We start from the raw sequence: 21,170 nt of genomic DNA on the forward strand, positions 1-21,170 counted from the left end.
AGTGGCAGTGAGCAGTCCTGCCAGCCAGCGAAGGCTGCCTTCCCTATAGCCAGCATGAAAGCCCTAGAAGGAGGGAAGAGATGCAGCCCAGAGAGCAGAACTTGCCGTGGGATGCGCCAGGGCAGCCCTGCTTGGTTTTCTGGAGGAGAAGGAGATCTAACACTTTCTAGCCGGGACGCAACCCAGGGAAGCTCCTGCAGAAGCCCTGTTGCAACTAGGGTCTCTTTCATAAAGAGGTTGTGTGCGCATACACACAAACACAAAAATATACACACTGTGCACTATAAACATTTCATTCCTTATTCACAAAAAAGGGCTTTGTCTAGAGGAAATGAAACTGACAACAGAAAAAAAGTAATCTGGTGTCAGTTGCACCCCCCCACTGTCTCCCAGCTTAGTGTGATACTGATAGAAAAACCCATCCCTTCTCGATTTGCAATGGGGATGCTCCAGAGGGAGTTAACATTTAAATTGGGGGCGGGACCACAAGGAAACAGCTATACTAATAAAGGTGAAGGTGTGTGAACAATACAGCAAATTGGAAGGTAGGGAGGACGGACATGTGTGAACCGTGGAACTCTATCGCGAAGGGAAAAGCTTCAAATTCAATATGAATTTTAGCTCCCATGGGAACCTGGCCAAAGAGAAAGCACTTACACATGTTTTGCTTTTCCAAGTGATCTGGATAAAAGTCAGAATGAATCTGAGCATTGATATGCACACAGAGGTGAAAGAGGAAATGGGAAAGAGTGTCAGTATTCCAACTTCCTTCTTCAGTTCTATGTAATTCTCAAGGTACTTTTCTTCATCATTAACTCATGACAAAGGGGGCAGGGAATGGGGAGGGGGCTCAGCGGTCTCATGAGCACCAGAGGAAGACTTCAAGGGCATCATTGTGCCCACAGATGCCACACTGTCAACCAATGAGTGTGGGGACATGTTGAATGGCATGTCATTCAGCTCTTTATTTTAGGCATTAACAGGAGAACAAATAGCAGTGATGGTAGACAACATAACATCTAGTGGGGCCTTCAGCTGTTCCAGAATTCCTGCGGTAGGCAGAACATTGATGTGGCTGGCAGTGTTGTCTACCAGCCCAATTCTAAATACATATCACAAACTTTTAATATTCTCTTGGATTTAAAAAAATGATTTGCTCTGTGATGTAGGGAAGTGGCTACTGTACATACTACATGATATCACACAGCTCTGCATTAAGACGTCTACATTTTAGCACTCTGGGTTTGAATGTGTAATCTGGATGTGCATCCATATCTAAATTTTATCACTGTCTTGTAGATGTGTGCAATGAAATGATTTTGACAATCAATAAGCTAATAAATCTGCCTAATCTAAAAAAAGGTTTCAACACATAGTTTAGTTTACTATATTTATATATCAGACACTGTATTTACATCTTAAGATGTGCCCCACTTTGAGAAGGGTAGTCAATAATTTTTAACAAATTAATAAATACTATTCTTATCAGGTCTTATTCCTGTGCCCAAAGGATTGTGCCTTTCGAATCTCAGTTGGGAGGGAGCTTCACAAGCTTGGGCCCACAATATTGAATGCATGGCTGCTAGTAGTTATGAAATGGAATGGAGGGGGGTGGGTGCCCCAGAATGACAAAAAGAAAAACGTAGATAGGAAAATACCAAAAGTTTAATGAGGAGTGTGTATTTTTAAAATGATCTTGTAAAAAGCCCAACGCGTTTCGGCTAACAATATACAGCCTTCATCAGGGGCTAGAAGGAACAAATATAGAATAAAATAAATATACAATTTGTTTTAAGTCTTTACGTACAGTTTCTAATATAGAACATGGTGGGAATATAAAAAGGAAACTTCTTTACTCACGTACCAATTACTGAATGTCTGGATACGTACGTTAGCCAGAAATGCTTGTAAGAGGGTATTAGTGATTGATATCATGATCACTGGAACAAATCTAATAAACGTGCCTGCTGGAAACCATTGGGTTAGTTACAGTTATAATGCCATCTTTGCTACTTCACATGTAAGAGCATTTTCACCTTCACCTCCTAGTTGCCATTATTGTCGGATTTACCATTATAGCATTAGCATTGTTATGGGATTTATCATTGCTGCATTTGCCTTGATTCATGATTTGCTGTTGGTGTAAGTTTTAAGCAAGGTGTGTGTCTTCATTATTGCATATAATTACTGTGAATGTGCTTATGGTGTGCAATCATTGGTAATTACATTCCTTGTGGGAAGCAAGGCTGAGCTCCATGGTGAGAGAACAGAGCCATGAGGAAGCGTTATGAGTCAACACTTGTAGTTGTCTGGTCACAGAGCAGGTCATTGTGTTTTTTCTACTGATCCATAGACAGTTTTCAAGTAAGATGTGATCATTTCCCTATGAGGATTCATTCTGCGGGGTTCATGTTGATGTGGGGAAAAGCTACAGTCCCATGGAATGAACTTTCCTTCTCCTTCTTACCCTTGTCTGACTTTTGGCATGCAAGCCAGGTGTCGTTCAATAGATCTGTCAACATATGAACAACTGAAAACCTCAGATTTTCAACACATGTTGCAGTGTGAGCGTACAGAGATGAAAGGAAGCTGTGAAGTGATTCAGAGAACTCTAGCATGAGAGCCAAATCTATGCCTGATATATATGGGTGCAATCCCATCTGAATAGACTTGGTTTTCAGGGGCTGTGTAGGAGTTAAACAAATAGGGAAGGGAGGGCATTTTAATTTCACTATTAATAACCCCAGTTCCCTACATGTTTAAATCCCATATTGAAAATTTTTTGGAGACAGCATATATATTTATTAAAGTGGTGGTGTTGAATTTCTTTTCTTTTTTTAAACCTAGTATCCGGGAGAACATAAAGGTAAAGGTGTCCCCGCATTTGTGAGAGTCGTTTCTGACTCTTAGGGTGACGTCTTGCGACGTTTACTAGTATATTACCGTATATATGGGGTGGGATTGCCAGTTCCTTCTCCGGCCTTTCCTTACTCCCCAACGTATGCTGGGTATTCATTTTACCGACCACGGATGGATGGAAGGCTGAGTGTTATTACCATTGTTATCTAATACATTTATCTAATAAATGTATATCCTGACTCTCCAAAATGGTTCAAGGTGGCTTACAAAAAATAAACACAAAAGCAAGCAAAAAGAAAATGCTACAATGAATTTAAATAATATTTTTGCTACCTTACGAAATTCTGCTTTCTAGCTTGCATAGTCATGAAAGTCACCACAAAACATGTCAAACATGATTCTCTGTCTTTATTTCATCAACAGGAAGATAATATCATTCATTTGTCTAGATACTGCCCATTATGGAGAACTGACACTCCACGCAGATAATACTAAGAGGAATGGGCATTACACCCTGCACAACATTTTTTGTACAGAACCAAATAAAACATTTTTTCCAAACTATAGCTTCGTCCATCTATCTTCACATAAATATATTTTGATTAACATGAATATCACTTTAAAAAAACCAGAAACAAGTTCTGAATATAACATCTCCTCTAAGACATATGTTCCATTTTAGTAGTTGTTAAAAATGGCACTGTAATATCATGGCTACAGAGGCAAACACTAAAGTGGTGGCATTTTTACTGAGCAACTCGGTTATCTAGAGGAGGAACCCTTTCTTTATTGGGCACAGGGGAGTAATGATGGCTTCTTACTCATTGAAAGAGCTGCCCCAGTGGTACAAAGGGCAAGGTGCCTTAGGCCCTGTTGAGCTCCCTACAGCCTTGGCACTTTACTTCTTGCATCCCTTGGGTAGCTCTTAAGGAGAGGAAACTATTCACCTGGTCATATCACCCCAGCCGAGAGCCAGTGTGGTGTAGTGGTTAAGGTGAGAGCTAGGAAAAGTTACTTTTTTGAACTACAACTACCATCAGCCCTAGCCAGCATGGCCACTGGATTGAGCTGATGGGAGTGTAGTTCAAAAAAGTAACTTTGCCAAGCTCTGGTTAAGGTGTTGGACTAGGACCTGGGAGACCAGGGTTCAAATCCCCACACAGCCACGAAGCTCACTGGGTGACCTTGGGCCAGTCACTGCCTCTCAGCCTCAAAGGAAGGCAATGGTAAACCCCTTCTGAATACTGCTTACCATGAAAACCCTATTCGTAGGGTTGCCATAAGTTGGGATCAACTTGGAGGCAGTCCATTTCCATCTCATCATGCCAGCCATACCAGGTGATCTGAGGAGCCAACAACAATCCAATTAGGCTTACACAAGGGCTTGGTTCTCCAGTCTGAACAACAGCTGGGTCCTGATTGACATCTGGGGGCCCATAAAAACACTAGCTGAGATGGCTTTAAAAATGGATTGGACAAGGGTTGTGCCACCTTTTTTTGTTGAGGGCCACATTCTCAGGCAGAGGGCAAGGCTGGAGCTCAAAGTTGGTGGTGTTAGAGTTACAATCACAGATGGGTGAGATCATATTTTATCTCTGTCACACATTCCCTCTCTTTATTTCTCTCTGCCTCTCCTTTCTTCGTCCCTCTTTATGCCACCCTGGCCATCTGCAAGAAATTAGGCCAAGGGCAGCATGAAATTAAGACTGCAGGGCACAGGTTGCCCACAGCTGTTAGCTAAATGAAACCTCCAATTTCAGAGGCAGAAATAGAGTGCGAGGTAGCTCTTTGGTCAGATGCAGCAGAGCTGTCCTTGTGGTTCTTGTGCCTTTAATCTTACACCAGACATAGAAAAGGCACAGGCATGAATAGGAATAAGACAGAGGTGGTTCGGGCAATAGTTTTGCCTTACACTTTCCCCTCTTCTTCTGTCATTTGACTCATCCCAGACTCATGCTGGAGCGATTTCTCCTTTTCCTTCTGACCACAGATTGAAACTCCCATGTACAGTACCATGAGACATAGGTTTGCCAGTTGGCAGCAGACATAGAAAAAGGAGGAGACACTACTGCCCTAACCAATCAATTCCATTCTTCCCCACATTCTGGCTACATCCACACCAAACATTTATTCCACCTTAAACAGCCATGACTTCCTCCAAAGAATATTGGGAATTATAGTTTGTGAAGGGTGCTGAGTGTTGTTAGGAACCTCCTTTTCCTCTAGACATTGAACATCTGGATGCAGATATCAGATGTAATTCTAATACTATCTAGGAGAAAAAGAAACAGGTGGCAACCCTTACAGCTCTAAGCTTCTTAGATGAGCTGTAAATCTTGGGAAAATAATGTATGAACATTCCTCAAAGTCCTCTCATGAATAGGAGCCTCACAAAAGTAAATCAGTTTATACACACTGTTCTTATTTTCAAACCTGTATTTTAATATGGTCTTATGAGTTTTCTTATTGAGGCTATATTTAAGAGCAGTACCTAGAGCCTTATGCTGGAGAATAAAGCTTTTGTAGCTTGTTTCCAATAAGGAGGACGCAATGGGGCATGATTAAAATGTATTCTTTAGTTTCTGAACTCTTTGCCACAGCCTGCTCTTTTCCATCTTCCCCCCCAGACTAGTTTCTCCTCTTTTTTCACCTGCCCCAGCCAAGACAAATCCCAGTCTTAATTTGACATGTTCTGTAACTGTAATGTATGAAGGGAAGACAAATGGAAAATGGATGGGATACGTTCATTGCTACCTGGATATACATTTTTCCCTAATACAGAGAGCCAGTGTGGCGTAGTACACCCATTCCCTTATTACTGGGTTTTGAAATACAAAATGTTTCCTTTTTAAAATGGTTGACACATATCAAGATTGCCCTATTTTGGACAAAGTATACTACACTATTTGGGACTCTTAAACACAAAGTATACTGCCAAAGTTTCAAGAATGTATTTATTTATTTATTGAATTTTTATCCCGCCATTCCTCCCAGAAGTGAAGTTATTTTAAGGCAACGGTGACTAATCTGTGGCCCTCCAGATGTTGTTGGATTCCAACTCCCATCATCCCTGACCATTGGCCAATGCTGGCTGGGGCTGATGCAAGTTGGAGTACAACAAGATCTGAAAGGCCACAGGTTTAGCCCTTCCTTAAAGGCCATATTGTCCATCACAGCAACTTAGATATAGATGACTGTATAATGTGTGTGAAGCTGTTTTTGTTATTCAGAAAGAGCAAATAAACCCCAGCCCAGAACATGACCAACATCAACTAAAGAAAATGCATTTAAAAATTAAAAAAATAAAAAGCTGAGTAACTGATGCCAGCACTGAACTTGTATACACAGCTGTTACTGCCTAAGACTGTAATCCACTATAAACTTGCGTGGAAGTCAGTCCCTTTGAGCCCAATACTACTTCTGAGCAGGCATGTACTGGATTATAGCCTTAGAAGCTCCACCGTGACTCATGGTAACACACAGCACAACCCTTTAAATGCATTCACTAAACAGTAGTGGGTCGCGTGCTTTACAAGGAGGTTCAATGCCCAGTAGGTGAAGAGAAGGCCAGCAAAGAAAGACTCTTCTCTGAATTTTTGGGGAGCCAAAGTCAGACAGACCAATGGCCTGACTCAATAAACAGTTTCCTGTGTTCCTAAATTTCATTGTGCTCTAACGGGACTTATTTCCAATTGCCACTCCACTTCTAGCCTTTGTTGCCTCGTAGCAGGACAGAAGAGTCCGATATACGCCTGCGCCAACCATCGACCGACTCTCGACACAACGCCAGCGAAGGGGCGGGGTTATGAGCTAGATGCGGAAGGCCCTTCCGGGCGCGGAGCAACACCTCGGAAGGAGAAAGGCGGGTAAGGAAGGGGGCGCATGCGCAGAAGACATGGCAGCCTGCTTAGTGACTGAGGAGCCGTCTTCGCTGGGTCGGTCGTGCTTCTGGTTGTCGGGATGGACGAGGATATTTTGACTACGCTGAAGATCCTCATCATCGGCGAGAGCGGCGTCGGCAAGTCTAGGTGGGGCTCCCTCTGATCGCGCCTTCCCTTTTCCCTCGGCTTCCCCCGTCTCACCTCGGGTAGCCTTGCCCGGCAGCCCCCTCCCCCTCTCAGACGGGGCGCTTCCACTCCCTTTGTCACAGGGGTGAGAGGGAAGGCAATAGGTGGACCGGGGACCTCCCCTTTCCTCCTCTCCCGCTGTGACTCGCGACGTCATCCCGTTCATATAGTAAGCCCTATTGTCTCCATGGGGGGGGGGGGTTACTCCCAAGGAGGTCTGTGCCGAATTGGAGCCTTAATTCAGGAGGAGGACGGGGGACAACAGGGCTCAAACTTGTCTGAGAGCCACGCCCGTTAACCTGGACCTTCGTCTCTGAATGCGCCCCTCCTTTCACTTTGCTTGAAGCTCTCCTTTTCCTACTGTTTGTTGTTTTAGTAGAGAGGGCGGGCACTTTTAGCATAGGCAAAGACTGAGGCACTGTCGGGATGTAAACTTTACTTGATATGCGGGGGTTGGTTTTGTAACGCCTTCCTCGAATTAACTCTTACCTGAGTTTTGCATCTGCACCTTAGACAAAAACAGGCATAGCTTTTGCCTCTTCTCTGAATTTTGCCTTCGTAACGTTTCTGGGGAGTAGATCACTGTAATGTTTGTCTTCTGTAGATGAGGAGCTGCCGCTAAGATGCTAAAGCGCAGGCGGTTCTTGGGCATATATTGGGGAAACCTGGATTCATATGTTCTCTTTATTTTTATTTATTATTTGATTTATATCCCGTTCTTCCTCCCAGCAGGAGCCCAGTTTATTAATAGGTTATTTCACTATTATGTTTCTAACCTATCCCATGCTGCTTGGTCTCTGAGTTAACTCATTTAGGACCATAGTTGAGAATAAAGCTAGCAAAATGGTAAATAGCCATTAACCTGAAAATGAGCAGATTACAGTATTAGGTAACAAATGCCTGAGTGAATAACCAGGTCTTGCTAAAATTATTTACAAGTTGATGCCAGATGGGCCTCAAAAGGAGTATTTCACCATGGAGAAAGCCCTCCTGTGTCGCTACATAATGAAGAGTTCCTAAAAGTGGGACATAGAGGGGGAGTCTCTCTGGCAGATATTAATGCTTGGGCAGGACAGTTAGCGTTTGCCCGGGAGGCTCTCCTCCGTGCCCCACTTTTAGAGAGAAGAGATGCTCCTTCACGTGCCTAGTCCAAGGTCATTTAGGGATCCAAATTCCCTCCCTAGCAATTTTCCTTGTTTGCTGTCAAAAGTAAATAAAACTCCTACCTCTGTTCTAAGGGGCCAACTCTGTCTCTGTCTTGCATAGCTTCTGCTCATATCTAGGCTCCTCATTTCTTAATCACAGTAACCTTTGTCTTGTCCACAGGTTGCCTCTTATAATTTCTAGCTAGATGCCACATAATCCCCTTTATATCTCTGTTAAATACCTTAGAGGAGTGAGATATGCCTAGATTGTTGAGCTGTATGTCATAAATTGAACTTCAGGTCTTCATCATATGAACTCATACACTGTTTGAACATGCTTTAGGATGCACAGAAAAGCAAGCCTATATTGAAAGACTAATTCATGATCTTAAAATTACTTCCATAACTCTGTTTCTCTTGAGTTATTTTACGTAAGGCTTGTTGGCATAAATGGCAGACACTTGTGGTGTTTGTCTTTGTGGCAGCGCCATAAATAATGCTTCATATAACATTAGGTGGGTGTTTTTACTATACTATACTATATCTATAAATCTGCTATTTTCAAATTGAAGAGGCTAACAAAAATGTTGCAGAGTATGTGTGTATAAAGTGTACAGCAGTACCTCACCTTGTGTATAAATTTGTAAGATGTTGCAAGGACTCTGGGCTGGCAGGCAGGGCTTGGGGATTTCTTCTGGATTAGATCATTTCCCAAGTATGTGACCTTAGGAAGCTTCATGTTTATTATATCAGGCTGCTTACCTGTAGTCATCCGACATGTAAGAACTGCTATCTTTTCTAGGTTCCAAATTAACAGTTCAGCCATGCCTGAAATTGTTATGGTTTGGAAAGCGAGCTAATGCTGTATTAGTAACTTAACTTTACAGCTTTCTTAGATACTTGGTTTCCAGTAGGATTGAAGATGAAGGACTGGCAGGGTGGAGAAGAGGAGGGGAGAAGGAGGAGCGATGCATTTTTATGCAAACAATCCAGACTTGTATACCAGTGTATGCATGTGTGCAAACAAATGCTCTCAGTGATGTGCTCTTGTTGAGAGAGCTTGATATGTTTTACTCATTGTTTAGAAAGACTAATACCTTCTAGATTCCTTCTTCCTGAATTCTGCTACAGTTGGACCCTGGTCATTTTCCATCAGCAGCGTAAAGAGTTTTGTGCAGGCTTTCAGAATATGCAATAGACTTTCGCAGGCTTGAAAATGTAACTTGCCACTTAAAGAGTGCTCTTACTGAGCTGTGTAAACTGTATAAATACATATATAATATAGTGATCCTGTGAAATTAATGAATATTAGCCCCCAAGTGCAATATGAGGAGGTTGAGAGATGATGAACCTGTGGCCAACATGGCCAGAGAAGATGGGAGGTATAGCTCAACAGCATCTGGAAGGCCAGAGGTTTCCCACCCTTAGAAAAGTGATTTGTTTAAGGCCATCTAGTCAGTTTGTACTTCATTTTCAAACAGAACTTTTGCAGCTCACTCCTAACCACTCATTACACAACACATTCACAAGTCCCATGGGTACTTACTAATCTGATGTTAAGACATCAACATTTTAACATTCTTCTGCTGTGCAATATGCAAGTTTAGAATGGCTGCCACCCATTGCATGTCAGAAACTGCATAAATGGACAGTGTGTGCCAGAGGTGAAGAAAAATAGCTTGATTATTAAATTATAGGATGCAGATCCTCTTATAGTGGACCTTTATTCATACGTAAAACCTGGTTAGTTTCATAGTCTCAGATACACAAACGTTTTCAAAAGTGGAATGCGTAGCAAGTGTTTGTTGGAAAACTCACAGTGCAAGTAATTTTCCCTATACCTCCTGTGTGTACATTAATCTTACATTGTTACACATGTAGTTTTCAGTGAGGTTTAAAAACTTAACTTGTACAGAATTACAGCCTAAATATGTGAGTTAAATTGGGCTGATCTGTCTATTTGCAAGCAGGTATGTTATGTGAAACAGGAAGGAAAGCTCTAACAGTGCTAAAATGGATTTGCTTTTGCATTATAAACTGAGTTTGTGTATCGATTTGTTGAATATATAACCTCATTTTGAGTATTTGGTCTGTCTTCCTTACAAATCTGAACCTGTTTTGCTTCTTGTGTAGCTTGGATTAATTTACTGTCATAATGTGCTGTTGGTCATTATGTTTTTTAAACTTGTGAGAAGATTATGTATTTAACTTATAAGTTTTTGACTCTCCTAAATTTCTAGTCACAATTTTACCTGCAAATCTTCAAATTGCTCTTGTGGAAAGTTTAACTTGGGAATGAGCCACATCTTGGGTAAAGTTTATATGTGAATTATAATGGCCTATATGTAAGTTTTAGAAGCCTAGAACTGAGCAGTCGGTATCTCTCAAGAGAACGGCAAGTTTGTCTACAGAAGGGTTAATAGATGCTGAAAGAGGATAGGCTCCTTTTAAGGAGAATAGTTAGAGGTGATTGTCCTAAAATAATGGAAGTATAATAGGGAAAAGAGTGAGTTCTGTTGCAATCAAGTAACTTTGCATACACAAATCTGAAATCTGTAACAAATGTCTCTGGTTGGATAATTACATCTCTGAAATACAGTTCATGGAATCCTGAGGTTTTTTCCTCTCTCTCAACCCATTGTCCTTTCCCTTCGTACAGCCTTCTTTTACGGTTTACTGATGATACGTTTGATCCAGAACTTGCAGCAACAATTGGTAAGTTTGTGTTGTCCTACTTTGATCAAATTTAGGGCATCTGGTAGTAATGCTGACCATAAGCTACTACTGTTAAAAGTGGAGTCATTACAGTGGAGAAAGTTTATCCTGATTTATGCAAAGTAACAACACTGGTACAAAACCAGACCAGACTTGCAGTAAGAAATATGCTTAAATGGGTTCAGACCCCACCCCCACATGTAAAAGAGAAACATTAAGGAAGCTGAGAGTGTAGTTTACTTAGCTTTTTGTCAACATTGTAACTGTATCTGAATTTGTTGATAGTTGAGATTCTGCATATACACAACAAAATAACTGCTGGTAAACTGAAAATTGCAAGGATCTACTTGTTTGAAAATAGCTTGAAATAGCATTACAAACAGCTTGAATTGCCTTGCTATTTAAGAAGGCAAAAGACTTCATATTTAAATCTGATTATAACCCTTGATCTGTTAGAAATAAAACTGTATCCATGGACAGACTAACTTACCTAGCTTTACGACATAAGCCTTGCATAGCTGAGTGATAAGAATTTTATGAAATATTATATCAAGTGGAGGACTCTGGTTAGTTTGAAAGCAGTCAAATGGTAAAAGCACTGGTTTGTTATCTGCAGCTTGCCTCTTTAAAACAAAATTACTTGACAACATACATATGAGTCTGCTTTGTGCTGCTGGCAAAACCATCCTTGCTTAGGTGCAGGTAGTGAGTATTTGCAAATTCTCCATTTGCTCTTTGCTTTAGCCTAAAGAAGTACTGCTTGCATTTTATGAAAACCACCTAATGAATTGGTATACCAACATGGCTGTGTATAAAAGGTTTTGTGGTTTCATAGTCATGTATTAACTGGTACATAGGTCTGCCTGTAAGTGGACTTTAATTTCTGTTCACCATCTTGGGGTAGAGTATTAATAGGATATTAATATAGCACTGAATAAACAAAATGCTTGACAAGTCCATCTCATTTATCCTTATAATCACACTATATAATAAGATCGTAATGAGTAAGAACTACTATAAAGCTCTCATAGAAAGGTCTTGTTGCGTTTCCCATGTTCATAATTGGAATAGGTTCTATCATTTCAAAGCACCGTCTAACTTTATGGAAGAACGGTTAAAACTGATTTGACTGATAATATACAACTTGCATTTATTATTTTAGTTTTCAGATCAGTTTACAAAGCATCAGATTGCAGTCTTATTGACTACAAAACAAAGAAATTGGCATCTCACCCAGAGCCAAATAAATGGATTGGTCTCACACTTCTCAATGAACAATGGCATCTGATAATTCCCAATGTGATGAGATTAATTTGACAAGTACAGAATTCTCATCTTAAAGAGGCAGCTTATAGGCAAGCTGTTCTCTAACAGTTAAAATAGGATAAAGTTTGGTGCTTGGAATCTGACAGTCTTTAAAAAGCTACTAGTCAGGAAGGTTGAACTTCTTAATCCTTCTTTCAAAAATTAATGTCTTGTAAGTTTTTAACTTTTAGCACTGTAAAGTGGGCATGTTTGCAAAAACAATGTAATGGTTGCTGTTTTGTGTCCATGTGCTGTGCATATGTTGCTAAGACTGTACAAAGACCCTGACTATATTTAGCACTTGGCTTGTTTGGTAGAAGATGTTAATAGTTTTGAATTATGAAGCCTGCATAGTTCAGCTGTGACAAGGTCAAATAGACTAAAGGAGAAAGCAGGGCCACATGGAACCATACTATTAAACTTTATAAGGCAGGTGGGTTGTTTAAGGGAGAAATATGACACTGGTGGAATTCATCACAATCATCAGAAGGAATTGCCACAGCTGCCACATAAGATTTTGATGAGGAATAGCAGATTCATGTTCAGTCAGTCACATGCAAAATAAAGTGGTGTAAAGAGCTTACACTTCTGTAAAGGAGGCTAGCTTACACCAGGAGAACTCTTTTTCTGTAACAATGAATTTCTTTGTGAAGAAGAGTTCCCTGAATAGGTCCTTCATCATTCATTTTTGGAATGAAAGCAGATGCTGCTTCTCATAAAAGTTGTTACACCAAGGACACCTCTGTGTTGTGCACATTTGCACGAATGTTTACCTGTTTTCTTTCATGTTTGTTGGCTGTGACAAAGTACATGCAAGGTCCTCACTTTTCCTGTGTGGAATTGGTGTCTATATAGAAATTAAGATCTTGTGTGAAGTGTAACACTTAGTTCTTGATCTCTTCTCAGTAGGTTGCCTTCATCGTTAGATGTCATTTGTGTTTTTGAGCTACATTTAATGGCAAAACAAACAGCTAAATAAAAGTTGCTTCTTTCTTCACCAGTACATCTCCATGTGCTGCAGCCTTGCAGGTCATCTGAAAGCATAAACACACTATAAATACACTAAAGAGCTGTCTTTTCCCAAATAGTTGCACTATTCATAGGGTCTCCATAAGTCTTGGTCGACTCGGAAGCACATAACAACAACAACAGACTACTAGGTAATTAGATAATAAAATGAAAAGAGGCTACTACTTTTGCTCCTGAGATGGATGGCTCTTTGCACTGGGCAAAGAGCCTTCTTTCTGAATTAGTGTGATTTTCAACATCATCCCTGAACATTGGCCGTGCTTGCTGGGTCTGATGGGAGTTCTAGTCCTCAATAGTTGGAGCACACCCTGTTGACTACACTTGATGTAACATGTTTTTGGTCTTTCACTTGGCTGTCTTATGTCCTTTTCCAGAGGGAGCCCTAAGTATTTGTGTCTTACAGGTGTTGACTTCAAAGTGAAAACAATATCTGTTGATGGAAATAAAGCTAAGCTAGCAATCTGGGTAAGTTCAAACAACATATGTGAACTTCTTGTTTTGGGGTGATAAGATTTGAACTGGTAACTGAAGGTTTTTTCCCCAGTGTTACTAACGTCAAGTGACAGTGTATTTTGTGTGTGTTGAGTAAGTGGGATTTCAGTAGACTACAGTTGAACAAGCACAGGTAGATCACTTGCACTTGCTGAGGTGATACATGTTTAAAATGTATGTATTCTTCCACTCCCCAGGTACCTCAATAAGTTGTCACTCATACTTTAAAGTTTAAGAAACCACATTGAGGAAATGAAAGAATTAAGGTGGTGAAAAATCACTTTCTTAATTGATTTACTTTCTCCCCCCCCCCCCCGGATGAATAGGGATTATCAACAGTTAATGATGGGATATATTAGGAAGATAATAAAGCCTTGCTGTAGCACTTCTTTGTTCTAAGCCTGTATTAGAAAGATATCTTCAAATTGTCTACAAACTTGGGAACTAAAAATGTCTTTCCTTAAAATGAAAAATCATTAGGATTGCTTAGCATTCACATTTTTTTATCAAATGAAAAAATGTGTTTGTTGTTGCTGCTTTTGACCTGAACAATGGGAACCCTTTAAAACATTAAACCTGCTGTCAAAAATAGTGTGGATTCGTTTTTTAGGAAGGGTTTTCAGCTGGATTTTAAAAAATCAAATAAGGGAGAGAAGAATAGAAAACTATTAAGTTGGGGACCTTCCAGTATTAAGGCAGAAACATACAGGTTTTGTACAAAAAATGCAGACCTTGAACCCTTGGTAAATTTTGAATTCTCTCTTCAGAATTAAGAAAATGTTCCCTTGGCAAAGCTGTAGAAGGAGCAGCTGCTGGATGAACTGCTTAGGTTTACAGCACATGGAAGAAGAAATTTTTGTAATGAGCAAACATAGTCCTATCTTTATTGCCGTTCTCCTTAATGTAGTAAAGAACTGCTGTATTTTGAATATGAATAGAATCTAGGAACCATGTCCTATTTAGTTTTGGCATGAAAGAGTTTGTAGTCCTGAAGTAAATCAGGAAACACTTGCGAGGCGACAATTCCTAATATTAGGATGCATGCTACCTGTTTGGGGGGGTACAGAAAAACTGTTTAACTGTCTCAAGTGCAGGTACTTTAAATTGTCTGAATTCTTTAGGATACTGCAGGTCAGGAACGGTTCAGAACACTAACACCCAGCTATTATAGAGGAGCACAGGGTGTTATATTAGGTAAGCATGCAGCTGATTACTGCTTATCTGAACATTTTCTAGTTTGTGGCTTGATAGTGAAACTCTTGGCCTTGGTATACATCACTAGGCTGATGGCAATTACTGTAACCTTTAGGATTACATTGGCAAATAGGCGGGAAGTTCTTAGAAATGAGAACTATGGGAATTACCAGAGGGTGAAACTACATGTAATGGGTAGCTCTTCTTACTTCACTTCCCTCCCTGCCTCCGTCTAATTAGACAAGATAAGCTCCTTGCCTCCTGTGGTGAACTGGGATAGGTGGTGGGTCAGTGCAGGCACTCTTCAAAGCCTTTTCTCAGTGAGACTGGCAGGGGAGATGGCCAGATTGGGGCCCTTGGCACTAATATAGCAGGGGACGAATTATATACATTTGGAGGTGAAATGCACTTCCTGTTCATAACATATCATTGACCTTTGTTGATCTTCATTTCAGTTTATGATGTCACAAGAAGAGACACTTTTGCCAAACTAGACAACTGGCTAACTGAATTGGAAACATACTGCACAAGAAATGATTTAGTTAAAATGTTAGTAGGAAATAAAATTGATAAGGTGAGTAGCTCCAAAATACAGATTTTCTGTGATTTCTAGGCCTGTTTTCATAAACATCTAACAGTTCTGCTTGTTCATAGGAGAACCGGGAAGTTGACAGAAATGAGGGTCTCAAGTTTGCCCGAAAACATTCCATGTTGTTCATAGGTGAGTTCTGAAGAAGAAACGTGAAGTATGATGGATTATTCTGTTTCGCTTTAGTTCTTATACAACAAGATACAATGGCAGAGTTTCTGCTGTTGCATGTTTTTGATGATAAAGCAGCAGTATTAATGCTAAGTCAAATTGTAACTAAATTTGTAATATATGCCACCACCAAAATGACAACTGTATAGCCTTTGTCATTTTGGTTTTTATTTAGAGCCCCTGACTATAATCCACTAGGCTCTGCTGCTGTGGATTAGCTTCTATTTCAGTGAAGGATGCAGAGGGATCTTGCACAGGTCCCGTTGATGCACAAAGGTGGTGAAGCTGCAGTTGGTTTGATTGAAATACAGTGGTATGGTCTTGGGGGAATCTTGAAATCAAGCCACATTTCATGCAGAGCCCCTTTTTTTGGTAAAAGGTAATTCTGCTTTTCTCTTCACCGCCCCTCCCCTCAAGACTGCAGTTTTAAAGAAGATGATGCCAGGTGCTGCTGATAGCTCCTGTGGGAGGTTTCTGGGTGCTCTACAGCAGGTATTGCTGCTATTGCCTCCTCCAGGCATTTGCACTATCACTTCTTCTTACAGGACTTCAATAAGCAGTCTGTCTCTCCTTCAGAAGGCAGGAGACCATGTTTGTTTGCTTACAGCTTGACAAAATGAGTTGACTAATGAGTCGGTGACAGTTGAAAACGAACACAAAATTGTTACTTTGGATAAAGCATGGTAAAAAGAGGATCTGAAACTTACTTATTATGGAAGTTCTGGGGTCATGGTAGACAGCTTTGTAGTATCAATTGTCATGTATGCGTGGCCCAAAGCAGCAACTTCTTTTGACTCCAGTGGGATGAATGATTCATTAGAGATCATCTTTTTCCTGGTTTCATGCCATGTTCAGCTTTGGCCATAACCATCACTGGAGAAACCAAAGGTGGTTCAAAAGATATGACTGAAAAGAAAGCTTGACCCCATGAAGGGTAGCCGCCTTCTGTGATTCTTATGCCCCCTTGCTACATAAAAGCATTAAGCTTCTTACTTGCCCGCATGCTTTCTTCCTATCTCAAGAATCAATTCTTCAAGCATACTTCATACTGTGCCTTGAGACAATCCTCAGAAGTTTCACCCTCATTGTATGTTGAAATGAAGCCTAAATACATGCTACGTAATGCTTTTCTATTTCTGGTTTGTTCTTGCCTTCACCTTCCTTCTGTCTCCCTCCTCCTTTTCCTCTGTGTAGAATCTTAAATTCATCATAACTTGAGCTGCTCAGTTCAAGAACTTGCCTTCATTCTCTGAAAAGTGTGAAACATACTTATGATGCACTGTAAAACTAGTGGTTTCCCCCAGTGAGAAGATCAGTAATGAACTTTAAGGAAACTTCCCTGTCAGCTTGTCCTTTATTATTATTCCCCTGCAGTGCACAGCCACTAGAGAGTTGCATTTTCTAAATCATGTTCTTGGCTTACGCAGACAACAGTGAGGTTTACACAGGCAACGATGAGACCCATCAGGCCTTGCCAGTCCCCCTGCATGACTTGGTGCTTTAAAAGCATGCTGTGAAATATTCATCTGTGCTGCATTGAAGTTTCATGCCAAATGAGTTAGTGCTCCCCAATGGCAGAAATTTTTGAGAACTGTTGCCTTAGGTTTTTTTATGTTGGAATATTTGGCACACAGCTTTCCATGCATGACACTTGTTGAGCCAAGAGAATATAGAGTACCATTCCCATGGATGGGGGAGGACCTTTTGGCCCTGAGGGCCATATGCAATGGTAGTTAGATAGTTGGGGGCTATCTTCATTTCTGGATGTAAGTGAAGCAGGTGGTGGGCAGAACCTGCACTCAGGCGCTCTCTCTCTCTCTCTCTCTCTCTCTCTCTCTCTCTCTCTCTCTCTCTCTCTCTCTCTCTCTCTCTCTCTCTCTCTCTCTCTCTCGCACACGTGCACACACACACACACAGGAAGGGAGTGGATTGCATTGGGGAGGAAGGCATATTGGAATGACTCCCCTGCATACCTTTCTCCCCACTGTAGTTGTGCTTCCACCAGCAAGAGGTAGAAAAAATCAGGCTGTTTCACTAAGCTTCATAAAACACACATTTATAGAATAAGACATGTAAGGCTCTTTAACAAAAGCTGTTTTGAAATACGAGTTTATCAAAATGTCTTCCAGCAATTCTGTATCTACGTTGGTGTGCAATGGTACTCTCTGCATTAATGTTGCAGTCTTGGAAGGCAGCATCCCTCCCAAGGAGCAGGAAGTTGGGACAATTTGCCGTAACAGTTCCCTAATGTTTCATCTCTTTTCTTCCTCCCCCCCCCAGAGGCAAGTGCAAAAACCTGTGATGGTGTACAGTGTGCCTTTGAAGAGCTTGTTGAGAAAATCATTCAGACTCCTGGACTGTGGGAAAGTGAGAGCCAAAACAGAGGTGTAAAGCTATCAAGTAATGAACAGGGCTATAGAAGTGGCTGTGGTGGCTACTGTTCTGTCTTATAAACTCTGGAAGACTTGTTCTTTTGTGTATTTAAATGGATAGTGGTGTCCTCTGTACATAAATTTATATCTGCTATTTTAGGGACCTTGCGGTTTGCACATATTTGTGTATCACAGCAGTGAACATTTTTCTAGGAAAATGTACTCTGCAGCTTTTCCAGTTGAAAAATGTTATGGTAAGCATGCCTAATTTGCAACTTATAGATTCTTTTTATATATAGCATAAGTTAACTTGTTGCAGGAACAAATGCACTCAAATTTCATAATTATCATGAATTACTTGGGGAAAATATTTCAAACACATGTTGGCTTCATTCTGTCTGACTCTGGTCTTTTTCTCAACTATGGTACTATTTGAGGCACACAGATCTTAAAGAGTGCAAGTGGATACATGTAAAATTTGCTCAATTTTATTGGCAAATGGTTTTTCTTACCAGTTTAACACCATGACTATACAATCCCTTTTTAGCTATAAGCAACACTTTTTCTAGATTGTAACTAACTCCCATTAAATCTGTGCTCTTGGAAGAGGTGCTTCTAAAAGTACTTTTTTTGGGGGGGGGAGATTTTAAAAGATGTCACTTCAGTGAATAATATGACTGTCTAACTGGAGTTTTAACCCTGAGATATTTAGAATGGCACTCTTGCACCATGGCTTTTATGATGCAGTGTGTTATGGACCTGTGCTATAGATTTTTTCCCTTTTGGTTACAAGTTTGATGGAGTCGTTTTGTGAATCACTTTGCCAAACTTTGAATGCTTATTTCTAAATGATAGTAATATAATTTGATTTCACTTACTCAAACTGTTGCTCATATGTGGCTGAAAGGCCTTAGTCGAAAGACTGCTCTACTTGTGACTGTTGGTTCTGAACCTTAAATAATGTTAAAAAGTTGTGTCTTCTGGGTGTGTCTGTGTAAGGAATGTGCTATTTTGTTGGGATTTGCTGTAACAAACAGCCAATGATTTGCTTGTTTCAGAATACTTGTATAGACTAATAAAAAATTTTCACAGTATACACACTTTTCTAACATCCTCATGTACAGGTGAATTTTGTAAGACACAAATGAAGATGTCTTGGATTGTTGATCCTGTAATAGACGACACTAATGACTTCAATACTGCAAGAGACTGATCTGTTTAGCAGTATGGGCTACTGTGCAATTTCCTGTAAATATACAGACTGAAATACTTTTATAATCTTGGCTTTTTTGTACACTTAATTGCTGCATACCATCACTGGTCTTTCACAAGTATATTGGCCAACACCCCTTAAATATGCTTCACTTAAACCCTTAACTTCAATTTTTTACACTGTTTAGGAAACCTTTCAAAGTTGTAAAACTTCTGTAACCAAATATTGTAAGTAAAATAATTCTGTAAATGTTCACACACTTTATTCTACATACTTTTCAGATGTATATTGCCACTTTAATTTTCAGCACATTTGCTAAACAGCTTATTGATCGGTGTGAAGATCAGGGCTGTGGAGTCGGTATGCCAAACCTTTGACTCCGACTCCTCTATTTTTCTACTGTCCGATTCCAACTCCTTCATAAATGGCAAATGTATATTAACTAGTAATAACAAATTTACTGTAGTAAAATGGTAGCACAAGGCATTTCATCACCACCATATGAATCATCAGGCTAGATTGACAGAACATAAAATATATTTATTTGATTAAAATTTCTGAACAAGAAAACTTTCCTAAATTCCTATGAAAGTTCTTATTTTGAAGCCGGAGTCGGTACATTCCTACCGACTCTTGACTCCACCCAAAATTGCTTCCGACTCTACAGCCCTGGTAAAGATGGCTATATATATCTCATGAATGGGCCCTGAAGGTAGGAGAGGATCAAATATTGCAGAGAAGTGTGTTTTTAATGCTGGAATAAAATTGTAAAGTAGGAACATCTGCCATTTTCTTACCGCACGGTATGTGCTTATGTTTTGTGTGGCGTGGCCTGTTCTCCTTTTTCCTGTTCCTCATGAGCCAAAAGAACCTGTGTGTGTTGCTTAAGGATGGAGGCAAAACTGAGTTGCAGCTCGTTGTGGATATTTGTAGATATGGAGGGTCAGTCAGTGTGTTTCTTCCCAGGAGGCCATGATGCAACATGAAACATTACAAGCACCTGAAAGTACCTCATTTCAATGCTTTATAGCTTCTCCGACACTCCATCGTAACATTTGTCTGGTTCAGACATGGATGACTTGACTAATATAAATAAGCCTTTCCTCTACCCTGGGTTTTTAAACATCTAGCCTGATGAACACTAATGGAGAACTTGAAAGCTTGCACACTATTTTGTTTACACATTTGCATTGCCCTAATAAAGGTGTTGACCTCTTATGCATTTGTAATTGTTAATTGATAAATTCTGGCCACTTTCTTCCTGTTTGGGTTAAACTCTGAATTTTTTAATCCCTGTTTTGCCAAGGAACCTTTAATTCTCTGCTTGGCTCCATAGCCTATAGAAATGATAAAACCTGCAAGGACAAGGAGCTATCCAAGGCACTGAAGCCTGCTGCAGTCACTTAACTTAGAATGCCCAGGAGTATTTGCTATGTGTTCAAAGCAGAACTCCATGTTCAAAGCTCTAGGTCAAGAAGGGACGTCTTTAATAGTTGAATGGTATTGTAAGGTCAATGGCAATGGTTGAGATGAAAAGAAGGCAGTAGAATATTCACATTTCTTGATGAATGGTGCTGCCCTCTTAAAGTCAGTTTTGAGTTTTAAGCTACCAAGCCTCATAAGTTAGGATTTTGGTAATAAGAGGTGCAAGTAATATGTACCTGGTCAACTGCCTTTTCTAATGAAAGGGTAGAATCTTTTTTACACTTACTTGCATCCTGTCTTTCAGAATACAAACAGATTTAAAGCCAAAGTTAACATAAGTTGCACGAGTTCTGAGAATGTGGGCTCTCTTAGATAAATTTCAATACATCTACTTAATATTTTTCCTAATACTGCTAAACGTTCTCTCCCCTCACCATGTGGTCACTACTGTGGGAACACTTGAATTGGCTTTTCTCACACATCAGTTGACATGGCACAAATGCCTATGCTGGAGATGCCTATGCATCTCTCTGGGAACTGAGTGTGTTGGAGAGGATACATTCCACAAAATCTACCTAACTGATAGCTCTAGAA

The 21,170-nt window shown here is 40.3% G+C and overlaps 1 protein-coding gene across 1 annotated transcript; it reads left to right on the forward strand.

The window, feature by feature from the left end:
• The first annotated feature begins 6,639 nt into the window (after positions 1 to 6,639).
• Positions 6,640 to 19,216, forward strand: RAB18 (RAB18, member RAS oncogene family). Its single transcript, XM_061586982.1, has 7 exons — positions 6,640 to 6,887; positions 10,731 to 10,786; positions 13,524 to 13,585; positions 14,734 to 14,806; positions 15,262 to 15,380; positions 15,461 to 15,527; positions 17,847 to 19,216. Exons 1-7 carry the CDS (start codon positions 6,820 to 6,822, stop codon positions 18,017 to 18,019), a joined length of 618 nt encoding a protein of 205 aa, XP_061442966.1. The 5' UTR covers positions 6,640 to 6,819; the 3' UTR covers positions 18,020 to 19,216.
• The last annotated feature ends 1,954 nt before the right edge of the window (positions 19,217 to 21,170 follow it).

The sequence above is a fragment of the Rhineura floridana genome, chromosome 10 (assembly GCF_030035675.1).
Source record: "Rhineura floridana isolate rRhiFlo1 chromosome 10, rRhiFlo1.hap2, whole genome shotgun sequence".
Classification (NCBI taxonomy): domain Eukaryota; kingdom Metazoa; phylum Chordata; class Lepidosauria; order Squamata; family Rhineuridae; genus Rhineura; species Rhineura floridana.

Excerpts from the sequence above, each read along its gene's own strand:
- RAB18 (XM_061586982.1), top strand. The coding sequence starts at position 6,820 with ATGGACGAGGATATTTTGACTACGCTGAAGATCCTCATCATCGGCGAG. Across the intron at positions 6,888-10,730 it reads AGCGGCGTCGGCAAGTCTAG|CCTTCTTTTACGGTTTACTG; the intron begins GTGGGGCTCCCT and ends CCCTTCGTACAG. Across the intron at positions 10,787-13,523 it reads AGAACTTGCAGCAACAATTG|GTGTTGACTTCAAAGTGAAA; the intron begins GTAAGTTTGTGT and ends TGTGTCTTACAG.